This window comes from Leucoraja erinacea, chromosome 7, assembly GCF_028641065.1.
Source record: "Leucoraja erinacea ecotype New England chromosome 7, Leri_hhj_1, whole genome shotgun sequence".
NCBI lineage: Eukaryota > Metazoa > Chordata > Chondrichthyes > Rajiformes > Rajidae > Leucoraja > Leucoraja erinaceus.
The window spans coordinates 26,564,260-26,585,891 of NC_073383.1; the positions used below are offsets into that span (position 1 = coordinate 26,564,260).

General features: G+C 43.5%; 1 protein-coding gene across 3 annotated transcripts in view; it reads right to left on the reverse strand.

Moving 5' to 3' along the window:
- Positions 1-21,632, reverse strand: part of kalrna (kalirin RhoGEF kinase a) — a 584,657-nt gene that overhangs the window by 289,120 nt on the left and 273,905 nt on the right. For all 3 annotated transcript variants that reach the window (XM_055638050.1, XM_055638045.1, XM_055638046.1), the window contains exon 9: positions 21,295-21,525. In XM_055638050.1, the coding sequence (XP_055494025.1) occupies positions 21,295-21,525 (231 nt within the window). The remainder of the gene's footprint in view (positions 1-21,294; positions 21,526-21,632) is intronic.

Here is a 21,632-nt window from a genome sequence, read left to right on the forward strand (position 1 = left end):
AACTCTGTTCTTGACCGATTTCAGCGATCTGTGCTGCGATTTCCGAGAGAACGCCGCCACCTATGGCCGTCATTTTTGACCACCTCGCTCAGAGCCCCCCTCCGCCGTATGTGTGCCGAGGATTTTTCCCGTCGATAAAATATGACATAGATATTAATGTTTTTACTAAATTCCCCATTTTCTCTGCTGCCCCCGCTGGAGACAGGGGAAGGGACTATAAAACCAGGAAGTGGTGTGCCTCAATTAGTCTCTGCAAGCTGGAGCTCTGTCAATTAGTCTCTGTCACTCTGAGCTCTGAATGACACTGAAAAAATGTCTACAGCACTGTGAGTACCCTTAATTTGATTTGAAAATGAAAATATAGTTAGTTTGAAGTAAAAAAGCACTGCCTGCAAATGGTTGTTTGGGTTGAATTAAAAAGGCACTCTCTCTCTCCCTATCCATCCCTATCCCTCACTCTTTCTCTCTCTCTCCCCCCTCCTCTCCCTCTCCTCCTCTCTCCTCCTCTCTCCCCCTCTCTCCCTTCCCCTCCCCTCTCCTCTTCCCCCCCTCAACTCTCCTCCTCTCCCCACCCTCTCTCCTCTCCTCCCCCCTCTCCCCCTCCCCCTCTCCTCCTCTCCCCCCCTCTCCTCTCCTTCCCCTTCTCCTCCCCCCCCCTCTCTCTCCTCTCCCCCCCCTCTCTCCTCTCCCCCCTCTCCTCTCCTCCCCCCCCACCCTCACATCTCCTCCTCTCAACCCTCCCTCTCTCTCCCCCCCTCTCCTCTCTCTCCCCCTCTCCTCTCCTCTCCTCCCCTCTCCTCTCCTCCCCTCCCCTCTCCTCTCCTCTCCTCTCATCTCCTCCCCTCTCCTCTCTCCTCCTCTCCTCTCCTCCTCTCCCCTCTCTCTCCCCCCCTCTCCTCTCCTCTCCCTCCCCCCTTCATCTCCTTTCCTCCCCTCTCCTCTCCTCCCCCCCCCCCCTCTCCTCTCCCCCCTCTCCTCTCCCCCCCCTCCCCTCCTCCTCTCCCCCCTTCTCTCCCCCCCCCCCCCCCCCCTCCCTCTCTCCCTCTTTTTCCTCCCATCCATCCCCTGCCCCACCGTCCCTCCCCTAAACCCCCCTCCCCTCCACACACCCCTACCCATTCCCTCCACCCTCCCTCACCCTCTCTGCTCCCCACCTCCCCCTCAGCACACCCCTCTCTCTCCCCCCTCACTCTCCCCCTCTCTCTCTCTCCCCTCCTCCCCCACCTTTCCCCCTCACCCAAACCCTCTTCCCCTCCACACCCCCCCTACCCTCTTGCCCCTCTCTCACCCTCCCCCTCCTGTGCTCTGCCCCTTCTCTCCCCCTCATCCCCTCTCGCTCCCCTCACCCTCTCTCCCCCTCCTCCCCTCTAGATGTGACTGCCGCCCTCTTACCAGTAGATAGGGTGGTTATGGGGTAAAACCTCCCTATCCCTCTTGCCCCTCTCTCTGTGTCTCTGTCTCTCTCTGTGTCTCTCTCTCTCTCTCTCTGTGTCTCTGCCCCTTCTCTCTCTGCCCTCACTCTCTACCCCCGCTCGGTCTGCACTTGGTCTAGTATTTTATAGTTCCTTGTACACTCTTAATGATAGTATTATTTCAAGCTTTGTTAACCACAGTTGTGCCATACGCCTCGTTGCTATAACAAAACAAATGCATTTCACATTTAATAAGCAAAAGCAGCTGACCTCCAAATAAAAAAGTACATGTAACTACTGCCAATTTTGCATTGCATCCCTGCACACAACCAGAAGTAATACCATTTTTAAATGGTCTGCAATTTACTGCGCAGTTAAATTTACTTTTGGTTAATGCCTCGTGTTATTTTAATTGCAAAATTTTAACTCTACACTAGCATAAGAAGTGATGAAACACAACTTCATATTGTACTTCGAGAAGTGGCAAATGTTGCTGAGAAAAATATATTTCCTGCTTTTCTTATGTGGACTAACTTTTTTACAGGCTCTGAGACTTTTTATTATGTAACTAAAGATTTCTCACTAGGAATGGAAGGTGCAAACAATTAGGTCGAAGAGTGATTACTGATATTCCTTACATGTACTACAGCTGAGAACGGAAATGCGCCTATAACTTATGCTTCGCTCAGTGGCCTTTGGAAGCAGAGGAAACAGGCACTTGAGAATAAGAATCACCGGAGCTGGACAATTATCTAAAGACAAATGTCCTAAGCCCAGACCATGACACAAACTAACCTCCCTTCCATTGACTCGATCTACACTTCACGCTGCTTCGGCAAGGCCACAAACATAATCAAGGACAAGTCTCACTCCCTCTTCTCCCCTCTCCCATAAAGGTGTGAAAATGCACACCTACAGATTCAGGGACAGTTTCTTCCCAGCTGGTATCAGGCAACTGAACCATCCGATCAACAACAGGAGAGTGGTCCTGAGCTACCATTTATCTCATTGGAGACCCTCGGAATATTTTTAATCGGACATTACTGGATTTTATCTTGCACTAAACGTTATTCCCTTTATCCTGTATCTGTACAATGTGGATGGCTCAATTGTTACCATGTATAGTCTTTCGGCTGACTGGATAGCACACAAGAAAAGCTTTTCACTGTATCGCAGTACACGTGATAATAAACTAAACTAAATTAAACTAACTAAACTGAAAATGATAATATAAGAACTAGCTGCTCCAAAAAGGTTTGGTTGTTGGGTCAATTTAAATTTTCAAAACTGATAAATAGATTTTTATTAGGTAAGAGCATGAAGGTAAATATATACATACAGGTATTGCAAATACCAAGGTACCAACCAACCACAATTTACTTGATTGGTACAAGAGGTACAGGGATGTAAGTGGCCTTATCCGAAAAGCTTCATATATAAACATATTTCCAGACAAGTCGTTAGGCGCCAGTTTATCATTAATACTATTCCATTAATCACCTGTCTTTCAAGGTGATTAACTCCATAAGGATTAACTAAAAATTAACAAGCACCATTGTAAGATAAACGCAAAGTGGCCGCGACTATTTTCCGTCAGGAAAACCAGTGTAAAGCTAATGAATGGGGATTTGTATCTGGCTGATTGACTGCAGTGTCACTGACCCCTGGGAGGTTTTGTCAGGTCAGCTGAATGCTAATTTTTCTTCAAAGTATGCCATCTGCCCCAGAAAACCCATGGATGGCTAGGGGTGGGATGGGGGTAGTGAAGTAAGGGGTGGCGATGACATGACACTGACTAATTGATTAGACTTCTCTGGGAATTTAAACAGCAGATACCTTTTCAAACAATGTTACATATCTATTGCATGCTAGTACGGTAAGCAGCTTGCAAGACTAAAAAGGAACGATAAAAAAAGACTCAAAGGGCCAGAGTAACCCAGCAGGTCAGGCAGCATTTATGGAGAATATGGATAGCTAAAGAAGGGTACTGACACAAAACATCACCTATCCATGTTTTCCAGACCAATTATAGTGGGTAATCCTCAGTAAATACATAGTTAACATGGAATAGGGCTGATCTGGTGGGATCACTATGAAACACAGACAATGGCAGGGAATTAGTGCCCTGAATGGTGGCATGGTGGCACAGCTGGTAGAGCTACTGCCTCACAGCATCAGAGACCTGGATTAGTTACTGACCCCGGTTGCTGTCTGTGTGTAGTTTGCAAGTCCTCCCTGTCACCAAATGTGTTTCCTCGGGGTGCTCTGGTTTCCTCCCACATCACAAAGAAGTGCAGGTTTGTAGGCCTCTGTAAATTGCCACTAGTTGCTTGGGAGTGGATGAGAAAGTGCGAGAACATAGAATGAGTGTGAATGGGTGAGCAATGGTCGCCATGGACTTGGTGGGCTGTTTGCAATGATGCATCTCTAAACCAAATATTCTCCACTGTCCTCCTGCACCAGCAAATGGGGATAATCCTATGCAGGTTCTCCTGTTACACAAATGCTTATCTCAATCATCAACAAACCATAAATGCATTTTTTGCATTATTCCCTCAATATATACAATATACCCAAAGTGCTCATTAATAGATTATCTGCACCCACCTTCCCACAGAACTTCAAAACCTCGGGAGTGCAAAATCCTAATTGGGAAGTATAATTTCACAATTGTTTGCATTCATTAGTGTGGCAAGTTACTGATTTATTTGTAGAAGCCCAAGGCTAAACGGATAGATTAATTGGCAACAGGATAGGTAAAAACCAAGTACACTGCTCAAATCCCAGCCAGAATAACATTGGTGGCAGTTATTCTGATTCTGGAGCGACTCCCATTTCCCAGAGTCTAAAACTATATTGATCTTAGTCTTGAATGCTGACAATGAATGACAATCCATAGGTAGACACAAAATGCTGGAGAACTGTAGATGCTGGTTTAAATCAAAGGTAGACACAAAACGCTGGAGTAATTCAGTGGGACAGGCAGCATCTCTGGAGAGAAGGAATGGGTGACGTTTCAGGTCAAGACCCTACTTCAGACTGAATTTCAGACTGGTCTCAGAAGGGTCTCGACCTGAAACGTCAGGATTTTGTAGGGCACAAAATCTTTGCACGCCTCCGGCGTTACGTATCGCGTACGCACGCGACGTATTGCGGTCGCACACAGGCGTCCTGACCTCATACGTGTAGCGCGTGGTGATGCATGATTATGTCACAGTGCGTAACCATGCGCCGCCGCGTGCTACCCATATGCAATCAGCCCATCTTTTATGCGTCATGGATATAAGAGTGCGCGATTTAAAAATTTGCACAGTTTTGTAGAGAAAACTACGTGGTGAACACCAAAATACACTAAACCGGAAAGTGCAAAAGTGAATTGATGCTTCGCTTGCAATGACTGCTTGAGTCCCTGGATTGTGGGTAAGGAAGAGGTTAAAAAGACAAATGTTGTATCTCCTACAGCTGGATGAATGAATGACTTGAGAAAGGGTGCAGTTGGTAGAAATGGATGAGCAAACCAGATAAGAGATATAAAAGGCAGGAGTAACTTGGCGGGACAGGAAGCATCTCTGGAGAGAAGCAATGGGTGACGCTTCGGGTCGAAACCTTTCTTCAGACCGAAGTAGAGTCTCGACCCGAAACATCATCCATTCCTTATCTCCAGAGATGCTGCCTGACCCGCTGAGTTACTCCTGCATTTTGTGTCTATCTTCAATTTAAACCAGCATCTGCAGTTCCTTCCTACAGATTAATTTTGTCTGCAGCGTGCTACTATTCATTCACCTCTTTTTTTGAATAGGAGCATTACATCTGCAGTTTTCCAATTGCTAGCACCACTCAAGAAACTGGAACATTTTAGAAAATCACCATAAATATCATAAACTGGGTAAATATCATAAACTGGGTAATCAAATAACGTCAAGCGCTCCAGACGGCTGTGCTGACGCATGAAGACACATGATGACACGCACGACAGTCCCGACCGGCCTGTCGCGTAAATGACGGCCAAGTAGGACAGGCCCTAAAGTCTGTACAGACAGCAACCGTAGTCAGAATCGAACCTGGGTTTCTGGCGCTGTGTAAAGCAGCAAAGTCAAGTTTATTTGTCACATACACATACGAGATGTGCAGTGAAATGAAAGTGGCAATGCCCGCGGAACAACAAAACAACCAAACAAATTATAAAAACAATCATAACACACATATTATTTTACATAATAAATAATAGAAGGAAAAAACGTTCTGTACAGTTTCCTGGTGATACAGTCCATTGCCTCTGAAGAAACTCCTTCTCAACCTCTCCGTTCTCACTGCATCACAACGGAGGCGTTTGCCTGACCGTAGCGGCTGGAACAGTCTGTTGCAGGGGTGGAAGAGGTCTCTCAGCAAATTTGCAGTTGCACACTGTTGTATAGTTCCTGCAGGGGGGCAGTGTGAAGTTCCCATGTGCGTTCGGGCCGAACGCACTACTCTCTGCAGATTCTTGTATTGGAAGAGCAGTCTGAAGAATGGTAATGTTCCCGGACCCGATGCTTTCACCGCCGCTTTGGAAGCACTGGGGATTCGGAGACAGTGAATTTCCTCAATTGCCTGATTAGCAAATTTGCAGATGACCCAATCAAACAACTGAAACATGAGGCCATCAGTTCCCTGATAACCCAGTCTGAAGAAGGGTCCCGACATCAATGATTTGGATGAAGGGATTCAAAGTAACATTAGCAAATTTGCAGATGACACAAAGCTGGGTGGCAGTGTGAACTGTGAGGAGGATGCTATGAGAATGCAGGGTGACTTGGACAGGTTGGGGGAATGGGCGGATGCATGGCAGATGCAGTTTAATGCGGATAAATGTGAGGTTATCCACTTTGGTAGCAAAAACAGGAAGACAGATTACTATCTAAATGATGTCAAGTTGGGAGAAGGGGAAGTACAACGGGATCTGGGGGTCCTTGTTCATCAGTCTATGAAAGTAAGCATGCAGGTACAGCAGACAGTGAAGTAAGCGAATGGCATGTTGGCCTTTATAACAGGAGCAGTCGAATATGGGAGCAAAGAGGTCCTTCTGCAGTTGTACAGAGCCCTAGTGAGACCACACCTGGAGCATTGTGTGCAGTTTTGGTCCCCTAATTTGAGGAAGAATATTCTTGCTATTGAGGGAGTGCAGCGTAGGTTTACAAGGTTAATTCCCGGGATGGCGGGACTGTCATATGCTGAGAGAATGGGCTGGGCTTGTACACTCTGTAGTTTAGAAGGATGAGAGGATATCTCATCGAAACATATAAGATTGTTAAGGGTTTGGACACGCTAGAGGCAGTAAACATGTTCCCGATGTTGGGGGAGTCCAGAATCAGGGGCCACAGTTTAAGAATAAGGAGTATGCCATTTAGAACGGAGACGAGGAAACATTTTTTCCTCACAGAGAGTTGTGAGTCTGAGGAATTCTCTGCCTCAGAGAGTGGTGGAGGCAGGTTCTCTGGATGCTTTCATGAGAGACCTAGATAGGGCCCTTAAAAATAACAGAGTCAGGGGATATGGGGAGAAGGCAGGAACGGGGTACTGATTGGGGATGTTCAGCCACGATCACATTAAATGGCGGTGCTGGCTCGAAGGGCTGAATGGCCTACTCCTGCACCTATTGTCTATTGACCCAAAATATCACCTATTTGTGTTCTCCAGAGATGCCGCCTGACTCACTGAGTTACTCCACCACTCAGTGTCTTTTTATGAGCACTCAAGTGAGTGGCATCAAGAAATCAAGTAGTTAGTCATATAGTTTGTAATGATAGAGTACAGCTATTGCTGGAAGATATTAGCTGGTGATCATATCTACTCTTTGGTTTCTAGCCTATGTCTGCCTGAAGCAACTGTTGAGTTAGCTTGGCTGAGACAAATTCTATCCCTTTCCCACTTTGGGAATTCTCAGTGCGTTTCAATAAAAACCAACATTCAAAACCAGATTTCCCATTCGGGAGCACAGTGCTACAAATGATCACCAGCTTTATGTTTCACAAAGAAAATTAAATTACACAGATGTATACTCGGTCCCAAATAAATTATTGTAAACAAACCACAAGGTGGAGCTCCTTGAATATATTTTCTTACATGTACTTAACCAGAAGCAGGCAGAATCAAATCTCAATTGAACATAATGCTGTCACTGATAAACCTGAAAACCTATAAACAATACAACAAATAATAAATGTTCTACCAATAACTATTCTTTAATAGTCTAAAAAGGCGTTTATTCTCTTACATTTTGCATACCTTATTTGTTTCTAAAATCAGGGAAATTTTGGAAAAAAGCCTTCATATTCTATGTACACTCAACTATCTCTTCTTTCCAACCCTCCTCTCAAACTCAATGTACGAGATATTTCAGTGAAGACTATGTTCCCCCACCAATACTCCCAGCTTCTATCAAATCCCGGCTTCTATCAAAACAAATTCATTTCTCCTGCCCATTCTTTCTCTTGAAAGTCCTGAAGCATGTTGTTATCTCAAAATTACTCTTTCATCTCTCCCACGATTCATTATTCATGACTGCACTCCACAACAATCAAGCATAGAAACCGTGGGTCGAGTTGATAGAAGAGGATGGCTCCCACATTAGTTGCAAGCAGAAGGGGGAGTGGTGAGTCACAGAGGATGAAGTTAAAATTAAAAAAAAAAAACCCCTGCAAGACTGGTTTTCCCTGGATGCTGTGCATTATAAACTCCAGGTTGTGCTGTAATATGAAAACTGATCTGGAGGAAGAGGCAGATGTCAAGCAGAGGCATAGGAGCATGGGCCAGTAAGTACGAGGTCCAGCAACCTGCTGGTAAAATGGAGAATAGACAAAGGAAACATATGTGTGTGAAGGAACTGCAGATGCTAGTTTATACTGAAGATAGACATAAAATGCTGGAGTAAATCAACGAGTCCGGCAGCATCTCTGGAGAAAAAGGATGGGTAATGTTTCGGGTCGAAACTCTTCTTTAGACTGAAAGTAGAGGGGGGGGGGGGGGGGGGGGCTGGCGTTAGGAAAAGGTCAGAATAAATCGGGTCTGGCAACAGATGACCAAAGAAAGGTGGAGCCCATTTAGAGCTCCGTTTAGAGCTCCACCCTTCCTTGGTCATCTGTTGCTGGCTCTGATTTGTTCTGCCCCTTTTCTACCTCCAGTTCCCCGCCCCCCGCCCCCTCTACTTTCAGTCTGAAGCAGAGTTACGACCTGAAATATCACCCTTCCTTATTCTCCAGTCTATTTCGAGTCTATATTTAATTCTACGCCCACCACCACACCCAGTGGTACAGTACTGACAGGTATAAATTTGTACTTTCAATTGTCAGAACTGCAAATGCAGGTTTATTATTTAAAAATGACACAAAGTGCTGGAGTTTCGGCTCGGGGCCCTTCATCAGATTGATTGTGGGCGGGTGGGGAGGGAGAAAACGGGAAGAGAGTAGAGTCAGGACAAAGTGCGGCAGGTAATAGGTTAATACAGACGAGGAGGCTTGTGATATACAGTTCCATGTTCTGCGTTCTGCCACCAAATGCTCAATCTGTGCCTTCAAGTCAGCTCTTCCAACCTTTCTCAACAAATCTTCCTGCTTCTACCCTTACATGTTTCAACTTCTACAAGAAAATGTTGCCTTCAATCCCATCTGTTCTAAACCCATCATCGTCAATCTTTATTTGATTTTGTTTCCGTCCTTATTGTCATATCGTGCAGTCTCATGCAGCTATCTGTAGCCATTGCTTCCAAAACACTGGCCTTCCTGTCCCCAACATAACATTAGATCACTGATCTATTATCAACCCTCCTGACATCTGGTACTTCTATTGCCCGATTCTATCTACTTCGGCAATTCCCACTGGACCTTCAAAGTAGATTTCCTTCTCACGAAACCTTTATTGATGATTTATTTTTTCTTCCCTCTTACTTATGATGTTTTTCCTTCCCTGTTATGGTCAGTGTTTTTGAGCTGTGTGTCTGCAAATGAAAAGAACAGAAATGAGCACATAAGCGGCTCGTCTCAGATCGCTGTTGGTCTCTATCACTTAGCATTTTTACAGCTATCGATCTGTGCTGAAAAAACACTTCCTGGCGGCAGACGGGAAAAAGGCCAATGATCAAAACGGCTGAAGAACATTGATTAGTTGCAATTCCATTGCATGCTTTTTATGTGTACACCAAATATTTGATCTTGTACTCTATAAATATAAACTAAAAATAAATATGTAAGCGTGATTAAATTTTAACAACAACTTCTTTCCTGAAATGAGTGTATTCTATTATAGGAGCACGTAAGAGTCTCATGGACCGTTGCATAAGTCGGATGTTACGGAAATCAAAAACAGAAGTGCTACTATTCAACGTGGAGGCCATGTGGGAGCTCCGATGCGGAGACCACGTGGGAGCTCTGATGTGGAGACGATGAGGGAGCTCCAACACAGAGACCAGGGAGGAGAGCTCCAAAGCAAAGACCACTGGGGAGTTCCGCCACGGGGACTACAGGGGAGCTCCGACACAGAGACCACGGGGGTAGCTCCAACACGGAGACCACGGGGGAACTCCAATGCATAGACCACGTAGGCATCCGTGGACTTATAGAATTGTAAGTGCGAGTTTACGTAAGTCACTTTTTTTGTAAGTCAGGGAGTGCCTATATTCCTAAATCATTGACTATTTAGGAAATAATATTTTATATCATAGAGATGAGGAAGATAGTTTAACAACAGTGTTGAAATCCTTGCTCGAATTGAACAATCAGTAATACTCATGAGGGCAAACATATGCATACATTACAGGACAACAATATCACATATTGGTGGCGTTTCTACTGTTTTATACCTACTGTTCTGTCAGCGCTCTATCTCAAAGCACAGGTGCTCTTTAACAGCAGGCTGACTAATTAAATGACTTCCTCCTTGCATTCCTCGTTTGGTCCATATGGTGCTGTACAACATTTGCACAGTATGCCTGGAATGTAACAATTTGATCCTAATGGGATATTCTAACTTCACTCCAAGTATTCTGTTATTTTCCAGTTTAGCAGATTTCCTCCCCCCCCCCCCCCCCCCCCCCCCAAACAAATGCACCTAGAGAGAATTACTAATTTTGGTTCCAATTTTAAAAAAAGAGTAAACATTTAGATTGGTAAATTAAAAAAAGTACATTTACTTTTGAACCCGTTTCTACTGGATACATTCCACAGAATATTAGTGATAATGAATACCATTCTTTCACCATTGTGGGAGAATTCCCTCACTGCTTATTAGACCCTGGTGTTTCCTGGTCAAAGCAGGAGAGGATGTAAGCTATTTGTTTAAGAAGGAACTGCAGATGCTGGAAAATCGAAGGCAGACAAAAATGCTGGAGAAACTCAGTGGGTGAGGTAGCATCTATGGAGCGAAGGAAATAGGCAAAGTTTCTGGCCGAAACCCTTCTTCAGACTGATGTGAGGGTGGGGGGGCGGGAAGAAGATAGGAAGAGGAGGAGCCAGTGGGCTGAGTGAGGGGAGGGGAAAGTAAGGACTATCTGAAACTAGAGAAGTCAATGTTCATACCGCTGGGGTGCAAACTGCCCAAGCGAAATATGAGGTGCTGCTCCCCCAATTTATGGTGGTCCTCACCCTGGCCATGGAGGAGGCCGAGGACAGAAAGGTCGGATTCGGAATGGGAGGGGGAATTGAAGTGCTGAGCCACCGGGAGATCAGGATGTAAGCTATTTGGACACTTTAATCCTGATGAGGCAGATTTAAATTGGTTAGTGGGTGTAAGGTTATGATTGCAGGGCAGGTGAGCATAGAGACACAAAGAACTGCAGATGCTGGAATCTTGAGCAAAATACAAAGTAATGGAGTAACTCATTGGGTCAGGCAACATCTCTGGAAATAGACACAATGTGCTAGAGCAACTCAGCGGGTCAGGCAGCATATCTGGAGATAAACACAGTGCTAGAATAATTCAGCGGATCAGGCAACATCTCTGGAGAAAAAAGAAAAATGGCCCATTGTTGGGTGGGGAAGAGGTGATAATGAAGGGATACCGGGATGCAAACAGTGGAACTGGAAGAATGACCAGGATGGGGGGGGGGGGGAGATGGAGTGAATGCATCCAAACGTCGCCTATGCATGTCCTCCAGACAGGGCCGGCCTTAAGAGGTGCGGGGCCCAATTGGGAACAATTTTAGTGAGCCCTTGGTTCCCAGCCAAGGTCTGTAGAATCATAGAAATAGAAATATAGTCTATTATAGACTTTATATCTCTATGATAGAATGGAATGTAATCAAAATGTGATTACTTGCGAGTTAATGGTCCAAACAGATCTAAGCTACATTTTAATATCAAATTGCATACTTGTAAGCCTACAAGTAACAAACAAAATGTGTAGATCACCTCTGAAAAGTACATAGTTACAATACCACTTGTTTTAATGACAGTAAAATGGGAAAAAAAAGCAATTTAATTAACTAGATCCTGGAAAACCAATAACCATTGGCGAAAAACAAGTCCACGCATTACATTTTGGGCTTCAGCACCATCCTACCCTTCAGGCTTCTACCCCATCGTAACTTCGTTGTGTGTGTGTGTGTTGGTTGTCTGTGCGTTATGTGTATGTGTGTGGGAGGGAAGGAGAGAAGGGAGGGAGGAAAGGGAAGGAGAGAAGGGATGGAGAGGACCGGCGGTGGGAATGGAAGCCGGGGTCCGGGCGGACGGGTGTGAGCCGAGGTTGAGATTTGTAAATGTTGCTCCAACCCCCGGCCCGGCCCTACCTGTATTGTTCACCACGTCTACCTGGGGAAAGAGAGGGGTGCAGCCGGGGCTGTGTGTGAGAAGCACGGCGTCTGGAGGAGTGGGAGTGCTGTCCCGAGACCATGAGGGAATGACCCACCTCCCCTTCTCCCCCTTCTCCATTTCCCCTCACACCCCCTTCCCGTCTACCCCTTTCTTCCCCCTCCACCCCTCTACTCTCTCCCCACCCCTATCTCCCCCCTCCACCCTGGGTAGATCTACCCGAGCCGAGAGTAGATGACTCTAACGCAGGGCCCCCTTAGGCGCGGGGCCCAATTGGGAGCAATTGGTCCAATTGGCTTAAGGCCAGCCCTGCCTCCAGAGAATCTGCCTGAATTGTTGAGTTACTCCAGTACTTTGTGTTTAACATTAGATCAAACCAGGCAGGCACTTGAGTGCATAACAAAAAGTGCTGGAGTATCTCAGCAGGATGGGCAGCATCTGTGGAAAAAATGAACAGGTGTCATTTTGGATCGGAATCCTTCTTCAGACTGAACTTGAATTAGGATTAATACATTTTAATAGCGAAAAGCTAATAGATATCGATATACATGGGCATTTAAAATTTAGCACTAGTAGATAAACGACAGGAACTTATGAAGTAACTAGATAACCAAATTTACATCCTTTCTAAGGCAGTTTATGTACAAGATTACGGAAATCAGACTGAAACTGTGAAATGATCAAGTACGATTCACAATTTGTACCGAAGAAAGGATACACTATAACATTGATTCGTGAAACTGTTCCCTTGGATGACTTAGATATCCCATAAAGGGAATGTGATGGTGCCTCTATTTGAAAGTTCATTAGTATCACGTGTACCGTGGTATGGTGAAAAACTTTATTTTGCATGCTGGCCAAACAGATCAGATTTACTATACATAAATACAATCCGGTCAAACTCAAGTACAGTAGTTTAGTATAGTTTTGTTTACAGATACAGCGCAGAAACAGGCCCTTCGTCCCACCGAGTCCGCATCAACCAACGATCCCCGCATATTAACACTATCCTACACACACACACACACACACACAAGGGACAGTTTACATTTATACAGAGCCAATTAACCTACGAACCTGTGTGGGTGGAAACCGAAGAACTCAGAGAAAACTGACGCGGTCATGGGGAGAACGTACAAACTCCATACAGACAGCACCCGTAGTAGGTATCGAACCCGGGTCTCTGGTGTCGAAAGTGCTGTAAAGCAGCTACTCCACTGCTGTGCCACCTTACTGCCATTGTGTACGTAGAGCAAAAGGGATGATACAGAGTGCAGAATAGAGTTCTCAACATTGTAGCGCATCAGTTCCAGAGACAAAGTCCCATGTCCCAAATGCGATGGAGGTGAATTTGGGCAGAAGCCTTCCTTATAGGAGGATCATTCAGAAGCCTGATGAGGCAGTTCCTGAGTCTGGTGGTGCACACGTTTGAGATTCTGTAACTCCTGCTGGACAAGAGCAGGGAGTTGGAGGAATGATTGGGGTGGGAGAAGTCTTTGATTATGTTGGCTCCTTTTCCGAGGCAACGTAGAGTGTACATGGAGTAATTGAAGGGAAGTCTGGTCTGCGTGATAGACTGGCTACATCTACAACTCTCTGCAATTTCTTATAATCTTGCGTAGAGCTGTTCCCAAACCAAGTTGTGATAGAACCTGACATCATATTTTCTATGGTGCATCTATAAAAGTTTGTAAGCTTCATTGAAGGCATGGCAAATTTCCTCAAACACCTCAGGTAGTAGATGCGTTGGTGTGCCTTCTTGGCTGTTGCATCAGTGTGGTAAGTCCATGATAGATCATCGGCAATATTAATACTAAGAAACTTGAAGCTCTCAACCATTTCCACTTTGGAACCATTGATGCTAATTGGGGCATGTACTCCACCATGCTTCCTGAAGTTGATAACTAGCTCCTTTGTCTTGCTTACACTGAGGGAAATATTATTCTCCCGCCTCCATGTTACTAAGTCATCTATCTCCTTCCTATACTCTATCTCATCATTTAGATGAATGAAAGGTTATTTCACGAAACTATATAAAAATCTAGAAACAAAGAACTGCAGATGCTGGTGAATACACAAAAGGGCACAAAGTGCCGGAGTAATCAGCAGGTCAAGCAGTATCTCTGGTGAACATGGATAGTCTGAAGAAGGGTCTCGACCCAAAATGTCACCTATCCATGTCCTCTCGGGTTGCTGCTTAACTTGCTGAGTTACACCAGCACTTTGCGTCCTTTTTATAAAAATCGAAGCTGGCTCGACAGGGTTAATGCTGAAAGGCTGCTTCTGCTACCTAGGGACATAGTCTTAGGCTAATGAGTATGATATTTAGTATGTAAATTGGTCAAAATGTCTTTGCTCTGAGAGCCATGAATCTTTCGGATGCTTGACTTCAAGCTGTGGCTGCCTCGGCATTGAATATATACAAAGCTGAGATTAATTGAGTTTGGAACCAAGGGTAACAAAGAGATTGGGACTGGGCAGTAAATAGACTCAAGATCAAGAATCAGACATGTGCCAGGGCTCGATCTTGACTAGGGGTGCTGTCTCTACAGGGTTTGTGACCATGTGGGTTTTCTCCAGCTTCTCCAGTTTCCCCCGCATTTAAAAGATGTGTAGGTTTGTAGGTTACTTGGATTCTGTAAATTATCCTTATTGTGTAGGATAGAACTATTGTACGGGGATCACTGGTTGGTAATGGCCAAAGGGCCTATTTCCATGTTGTATCTCTAAACTAAGCTGAATGATGACAATGAATAATGAAACATTGGGGTTAATGTTAGGGTTGAAAAGCTATATGTCTTAGTTCTGTTCCTATTTTATATATCTTAATATCCCCTCTATATATTGTGTAACTTTACCTTATTTGCTTAATTGTATTGAATGATGTATCGATAAAATAAATCCATCTTTACTTATACCGAGTACCACTAAAATCCTTAGTTGGGGTTACAGGAATCAATTTCCATTAGGGTGAATATACACCAAAGGTTGGCATACAGGACTGACTCCCAGTTTTCAGCAGACCTGACCCAGTGGGACTTTCTGTAAAATATTAAGTAATGTGGGGCACAGTGGCACAGCGATAGAGTGGCTGCTTTACAGAGCCAGAGACCCGGGTTCGATCCTGACTATGGGTGCTGTCTGTATGGAGTTTGTACGTTCTCTCTGTGACCACGTTGGCATTCTCTGGCAGCTCTGGTTTCCTCCCACACTCCAATGATGTATAGGTTTTTAGGTTAAATTACTTCAGTAAAAATTGTACCTAGCGTGTAGGATAGTGCTAGTGCACAGGGTGATGGAAGGTCGGTGCGGACTTGGTGGGTCGAAGGGCCTGTTTCCGCACTGTATCTCTAAAGTAAAGTAATTGCTGTGATAATATTTTCATCTTTAAATTTATGGACGGGGGTCGTGAACAAAGTAGTAGTGCGACTACAGTTTCAATTAGGTGGGGAAATGGGCTGTGCCTCGTGTAATCAATTCTACCCAAACGTTTGCACAAATCCACAGAAAGATTGCAATTTTTCTACCCAAGACCATAAGAAATTTGGGGCCTAGTGGTATGATAAATTAAACCCCAGATTATACAAAGGCTATGCCATTTAATGGTAATGTTTGGCCCAGAGGCTGTATCATTAAATCTATTCTAGGGTGTAATACAGAGACAATAAAGTCTTTGGACTCTCACAGACTATCCATGCTGTGCTATTATGTAATTACTGCTTTTGTTACAGCATTAACTAGTAACATTTACTGAATTAAGGATAGTGCTATAAATCCTCAAGTTCTCCGTAACATTAAATGTTATTTTGACAGAAATTGATTAAGAGTGTTCCAATAAAAGGTCACTAAACTGCAATGTTAATTTCATTTCTCTCTCCCCCTCTCTCATATATATATCGCAACAAAATATATATATAAAATTTCCTAAGGATTTCCAGAATTTTCTGACTTTCTTTCAATCTAAAATAGTCTGTTCAGTTGTTGGATTCGTTAAATATAAAAATCGAAATAACAGCTTAATTGATCATAATTCTGAAATCAAATATTCATTCTTTGTTCATTTTATATCCAAATCATTTACTGCAGAGGTTTTAATAACAGACAAACATGAATCTGTGATTATTAAAATTAATGCAAGAAATTATTTAAAAATGAGCTAACTGTATCAACAACTTTCTGACAATCAGCTTCTCATTTCCCTTCTAAAGTGTGGAAGATGCTGTTAAAATTCAACTCAGGCCGCCATGCCTCACCAGTCAAACAATAATTGATAGAGGCTATCTTTGAGGCAAACACGCATTGTGCAGACACTGAACTTGAAGTTCTGACTAGTTCCTGTTATAACCAATTGGAAGTTCAGCAAGCAAAGAAAGATATGTTTTGTTGCAAATTATACTTTTTTTTTACGTTTCAGGGAAATTGCTGCTTGGGTATTGGAGCCCATCTTGACATTAGATTGCATGACATCTGTTCTTTCAGGCATTGCTAAATCCGATTTTGACTTTACCTGGAACGGATTGCACTGGGGAACATTTGCAGGTGAAATCCCATGGGATGCAAACATTGTTCAGTGCACAACCTTGCATTATTAATATTGGCACATGTGAATCTTGCCTATCGGGCACACACTAAATGACATTGTTATTTGCACAACATATATTTTCATAGTCATAGCATTATACAGCACAGACACAGTCCCTTCAGCCCAACTGATTCATGCTGACTCAGAGCCATATCTAAACTAATCTAATTTGCCTACATTCAGCCAATATCCCTTTAAACGTTGTCTATCCATGTACATGTCCATCACCTGCACTGAGGCAACTTGCAGATCATTGTTGACCGGCATGGCACACCGTGCTGGCTCGTTGCCTTTCTCACTACTTAAAGGGTCGTTTGATTGACAATAGGAGAACCTGTGGGAGAGATATGGGGAAAGCTTGAATTGCTTTCCTGTGTTATAATCATCCCTCTCTCACCTTCCATGCTACTGAAACCAACTTGTTTTCTCTTTTTCCCCAGTTCTCATGAATGTAATTCTCTTTTTCCTGCCCCACCTGCTTTGTGTATCTGGCAATTTATGTTTTAGTTCAGATTTCCAGCGGTTGCAGCTTTTTTTTCATCTTTATGACAGAAATCTTGTTCAGTTCGCTGTACAAATGCATATCCATAGTTCAAGCTATTAGTCCAAGCACATCGTAGAATTAATTAATCTTTCTCAGCACCTGCATTTACTCATGCTTGGCTTCACAATCAACTATAGGTCAAACCTAGATGAAAGTAGCAATTTCCCTGAAAGCTCTAAAGGCTGAGAGGTGACCTTATAGGGATATATACATTTATGAAAAACACAGATAGGTAGTTAGCTAGAATTTTATTTTCCCAGGCAGTTATATCAAAACCAAGAATATATAGGTTTAGTGTAAGGAAGGAGTTTTAAAAGCAATTTAAGAGAAGGCAAAGTTTTTATTTACACAGAGAGTGGTGGATATCTGGAACTTGCTGCCAGAGGAGATTGTAGAATCAAATACAATTACCACATTAGGCAAGCACTTGAACAGGAAAGGTATAGACGGATACAGACCTGATGTGAACCAAAAGGAGGTCTGCTTGGATATGGTGGGCCAAAAGGCAGCTTACTACCCAGCAGTATGAATATTGATTTCTCTAACCTTTGCAGACCCTCACTCTCCGTCCCTCCCCCACCCTAGTCGCTGTACTAGTTTCATCGTTGTCCTGCTGACTTTCACTGTTTGCATCACTCGTTATCACCTTCCTCACAACCAACAATGGATTACTGTAGACTCCACCTTTCCTGGTTCATCGTTTTTTGCATATCTCTCATTCAATTATGCTACGTACCTTTTCATATCTCTCGTTTCCCTCTCCCCTGATTCTCAGTCTGAAGAGGGGTCTCGACCCAAAACGTCACATATTCTTTTCCTCCAGAGATGCTGCCTGACACACTGAGTTACTCCAGCTTTTTATTGCAGTTATCTTCTGGCTAGTTTCTGCGTTGTACCCAATCTGACCATTCTGATCCGAGCTTTTCCTTTGATTGGATATCATACAAAAAAAGCTTTTCCCTGTAGCTCAGTGCACGTGACAATAAACTAGACTAAACTAACAAAACTAAATCTATGACTCTAATCTGATGGGGCACTCCTGAAGTGCCCAGGCTGCTCTGTAAATGACAGGGACTGCTTTCCTCAGCAGTTATCTTTGGGATATTCATACAATGGGTGGCTCAATAGTAACATTACTGGCAGCACTGTTTACAGGAGGCAGAAGCAGTCACTCAGGGTAAGTTGGGGTCTTCAGAGCAGACATGGCTTTCAGTGGAAGGACATTCTCCCAGAGAGACATGGTCTTAGGCCTGGACCTCTCTCATGAATGTACTCACTGAAAATGAAAATCAAAATGCTGCTGATGCTGGAAATCTGAAAGAAAAGAGAAAGTGCAGGGAAACACTCAGCTGGTCTGCGGACGGAGAAAACGAGCAATCGTTTCAAGGTTGATAGCCCTTCATCAGTACTGGGAAAGAGAGGAAAGCAAAGTAACCACAGGGGATGCACATCTGTCCTTTCATGTCTTTCCTGGCCACATTCCTGAGATCTAAATGATCCATCCACCTGAAGCAACAATTCTTCCAATTTAGTGTACTCTTAATTTGGAGTTATCATTGCTGTCACTTCCACTCTGGGCAGACTGGAATAAGGATAGACACACACACACACACACACAACAATATATATTTCTGCATCCTGTGACCTAACAACTTAATGAACCCACAAGACTTCTCTGAAAGATGTTTAAGGTGAGGGCAGAAAGATTTAATAGGAACCTGTGAGGTAACCTTTGTTTTTACTCAGAAAGGGTGGTGGGTATATGGGACAAGCTGCTGGAAGAGGTAGTTGGGACAGATACTATCACAATATTTTAGAAACATTTAAGACAGGCACATGGATAGGACAAGTTTAGAAGGGCCAAATGCAAGCAGGTGAGACTAGTGTAGATGGGATGTTGGTCAGTGTGGGAAAGTTGGGTTGAAGGGCCTGTTTCCATGGTGTATGACTCTATGTGGAATGCAAGAGCCTGATCTGTGGAAACTGAAATTACGTTGAAGATGGAAAAGCGCTACTGAGAGATGGAGAACAGGCAATTGTGTAGAAAAGATGGGTTAAGAGATAGATGCATAGAAGGATACCAAAGGTAGAAAGGAAAACTTGGATCCGGAGTGTTTGGATTAACTGAAATTCCCAGAGGTTTAGTGCTGGAACTCATTAGAGGAAAAAATAGTGATTAAGGCAGAACTATTGTATAAATGTCAATAGCATCAACAAACAGAATATGGCTCATGGGAGCAAGAATTAATTGTTGACACGGGGCTCAATAATCTGGAAAGTTGGAAAGTTGTTATTGCCCCAGTCACTGGAATACATACATGTGTATGACAGGAGCAAAACTGGCAAAGAGAACAAGTGAACTCACAATACAATATTATTAAAGACAAGAAATCTTTAGACTTTAGAGACTTTTATAGATACAGTGGGGAAACAGGCCCTTAGGCCCACTAAGTCCAAGCCGACCAGTGATCACCCTGTACACTAGCACTATCCTACACACAAGGGACAATTTACAATTCACATAAGCCAATTAACCCACAAACCTGTATCTTTGGAATGTGTGGAGGAAACATTCCAAGTACCAATGGAAAACCCACATGGTCACAGGGTGAATATACAAACTCCTTACAGACATCACCCATAGTCAGGATTGAACTCGGTCTATGGTGCTGTAAGGCAGCAACTATACCGTTGTGCCACTGTGCCGCCCCTCCAGAAAAAAAAATTAATAAACTAGGAAAACAATTTATGCGCAGGGATTCATTGAAATAATTTAAGGATTACTTGCACATCCATACAATTAAACTAATACAGGAAGATTACCATGCCAGGCTCAGGAAGAAGTGACATTTTATTAGGTGTTGACATCAGATCAGAGATTAATGGAAGTTTTTGGCAAGAGATAAACTACAATTGACTAAACAATGATTAAATGATTAAACTCAGCAAAAAACAGGGGGAAAGAATCACCTCAAATATTATATTCTATACATTGTGTATATATGCAAAACACTTCCAAAATTCATTTCCAACGATTGAATGAACTGAATTTCCAAAGTGGAGTGTACTGTGTTTGCATTTTTGTATTGTCTGTTTAGAGTATGCAACCAATGACAAATGTCTACCCAAATGCAGGGATAATGGAAAATAAAAACAATGGCAGGAAGCAAGTTGCTGAGAGCAAACTCGACAAAAATAAACTTTGTGCAAGCATCCATTTTTGAATGGGAGAAATGGAGAGGAATAAATGCTAATTGGTTTGGAATGAAGCAAAATGCGCAAATTTGATGAAAACATTATAAAGAAAGGTGTGTTGAGAAATTTATAAAACATTTTTAAACACGCACTCTGTGCACAAGTAGAGGAACTGGAAACTAGCCTAAGCAGATTTTTTTCTGCTTGACAAGAGTTCATTTCTTCTGGTTAATGAGCCTGTCCCACTTAGGCGATTTTTTTGGCAACTGTCATAGTCGTAGGTCACCGAAAAAAGGGTGACTGCACCCCCCCTACGACAATGTCTACAACAATATCTACAACAACCTACCTCCTGGTCGACGTCAAGATGCATCAAGCTACCGACAACCAGCGACCATTAGGATGTCCACCTACGACCACACCTAAGACAACCCACATCCACCCGCGACAAGCTACGACAAGGTAAGACAATTCAGCCGCCGGCATATTGCTGGAATTAAGAGGCAGCAGCTCTTCTAACAGCATCACCTTGCCACTAAGTATAAACAAACCATTGGACTCTTTAACTTGTGCATTTATATTACCCTGAAAAAGTGCCTGCTCTACCTTCTTTCAAAAGCCCCATCGAATTAACCTTTTGCTCCAATACCTCCAGTTGGTTTGGTGTCAAATATTGTTTGACAATGCACTCATGAAGCAATTTGGGGTGTTTCACGACACAATAAATTTTGTGAGCATATCACCAATGAGATAATGACAAGATCTGATCATTCAAACACTTACCTGTTGGACATCCTGCTGGAAGACACACAGCTGAAGCCGTTGGTGTAGTCGCACCTTACGGTGTTGCCAAATGCTTTCAAGCCTTCGTTGGTGGTGCAACACTTCATGTACAATGTCCAAGACCCGATGAACTGCTTTGGAATAGTTTGCAGTTGCAGTGAGGGAGTCAGAATTTCCTGGGCTTAAAGGTCGCTGCAGTACATCGAGAAGAGCTTTGCCATCCTGACTCACCTGCAGCAAATATAAAGACTTGAGCATCGAGTATTGTATCCTGGTACTAATTCTTCACCAGAATTTAGTTTAGTTTACAGATACAGAGTGGGAACAGGCCCATATAA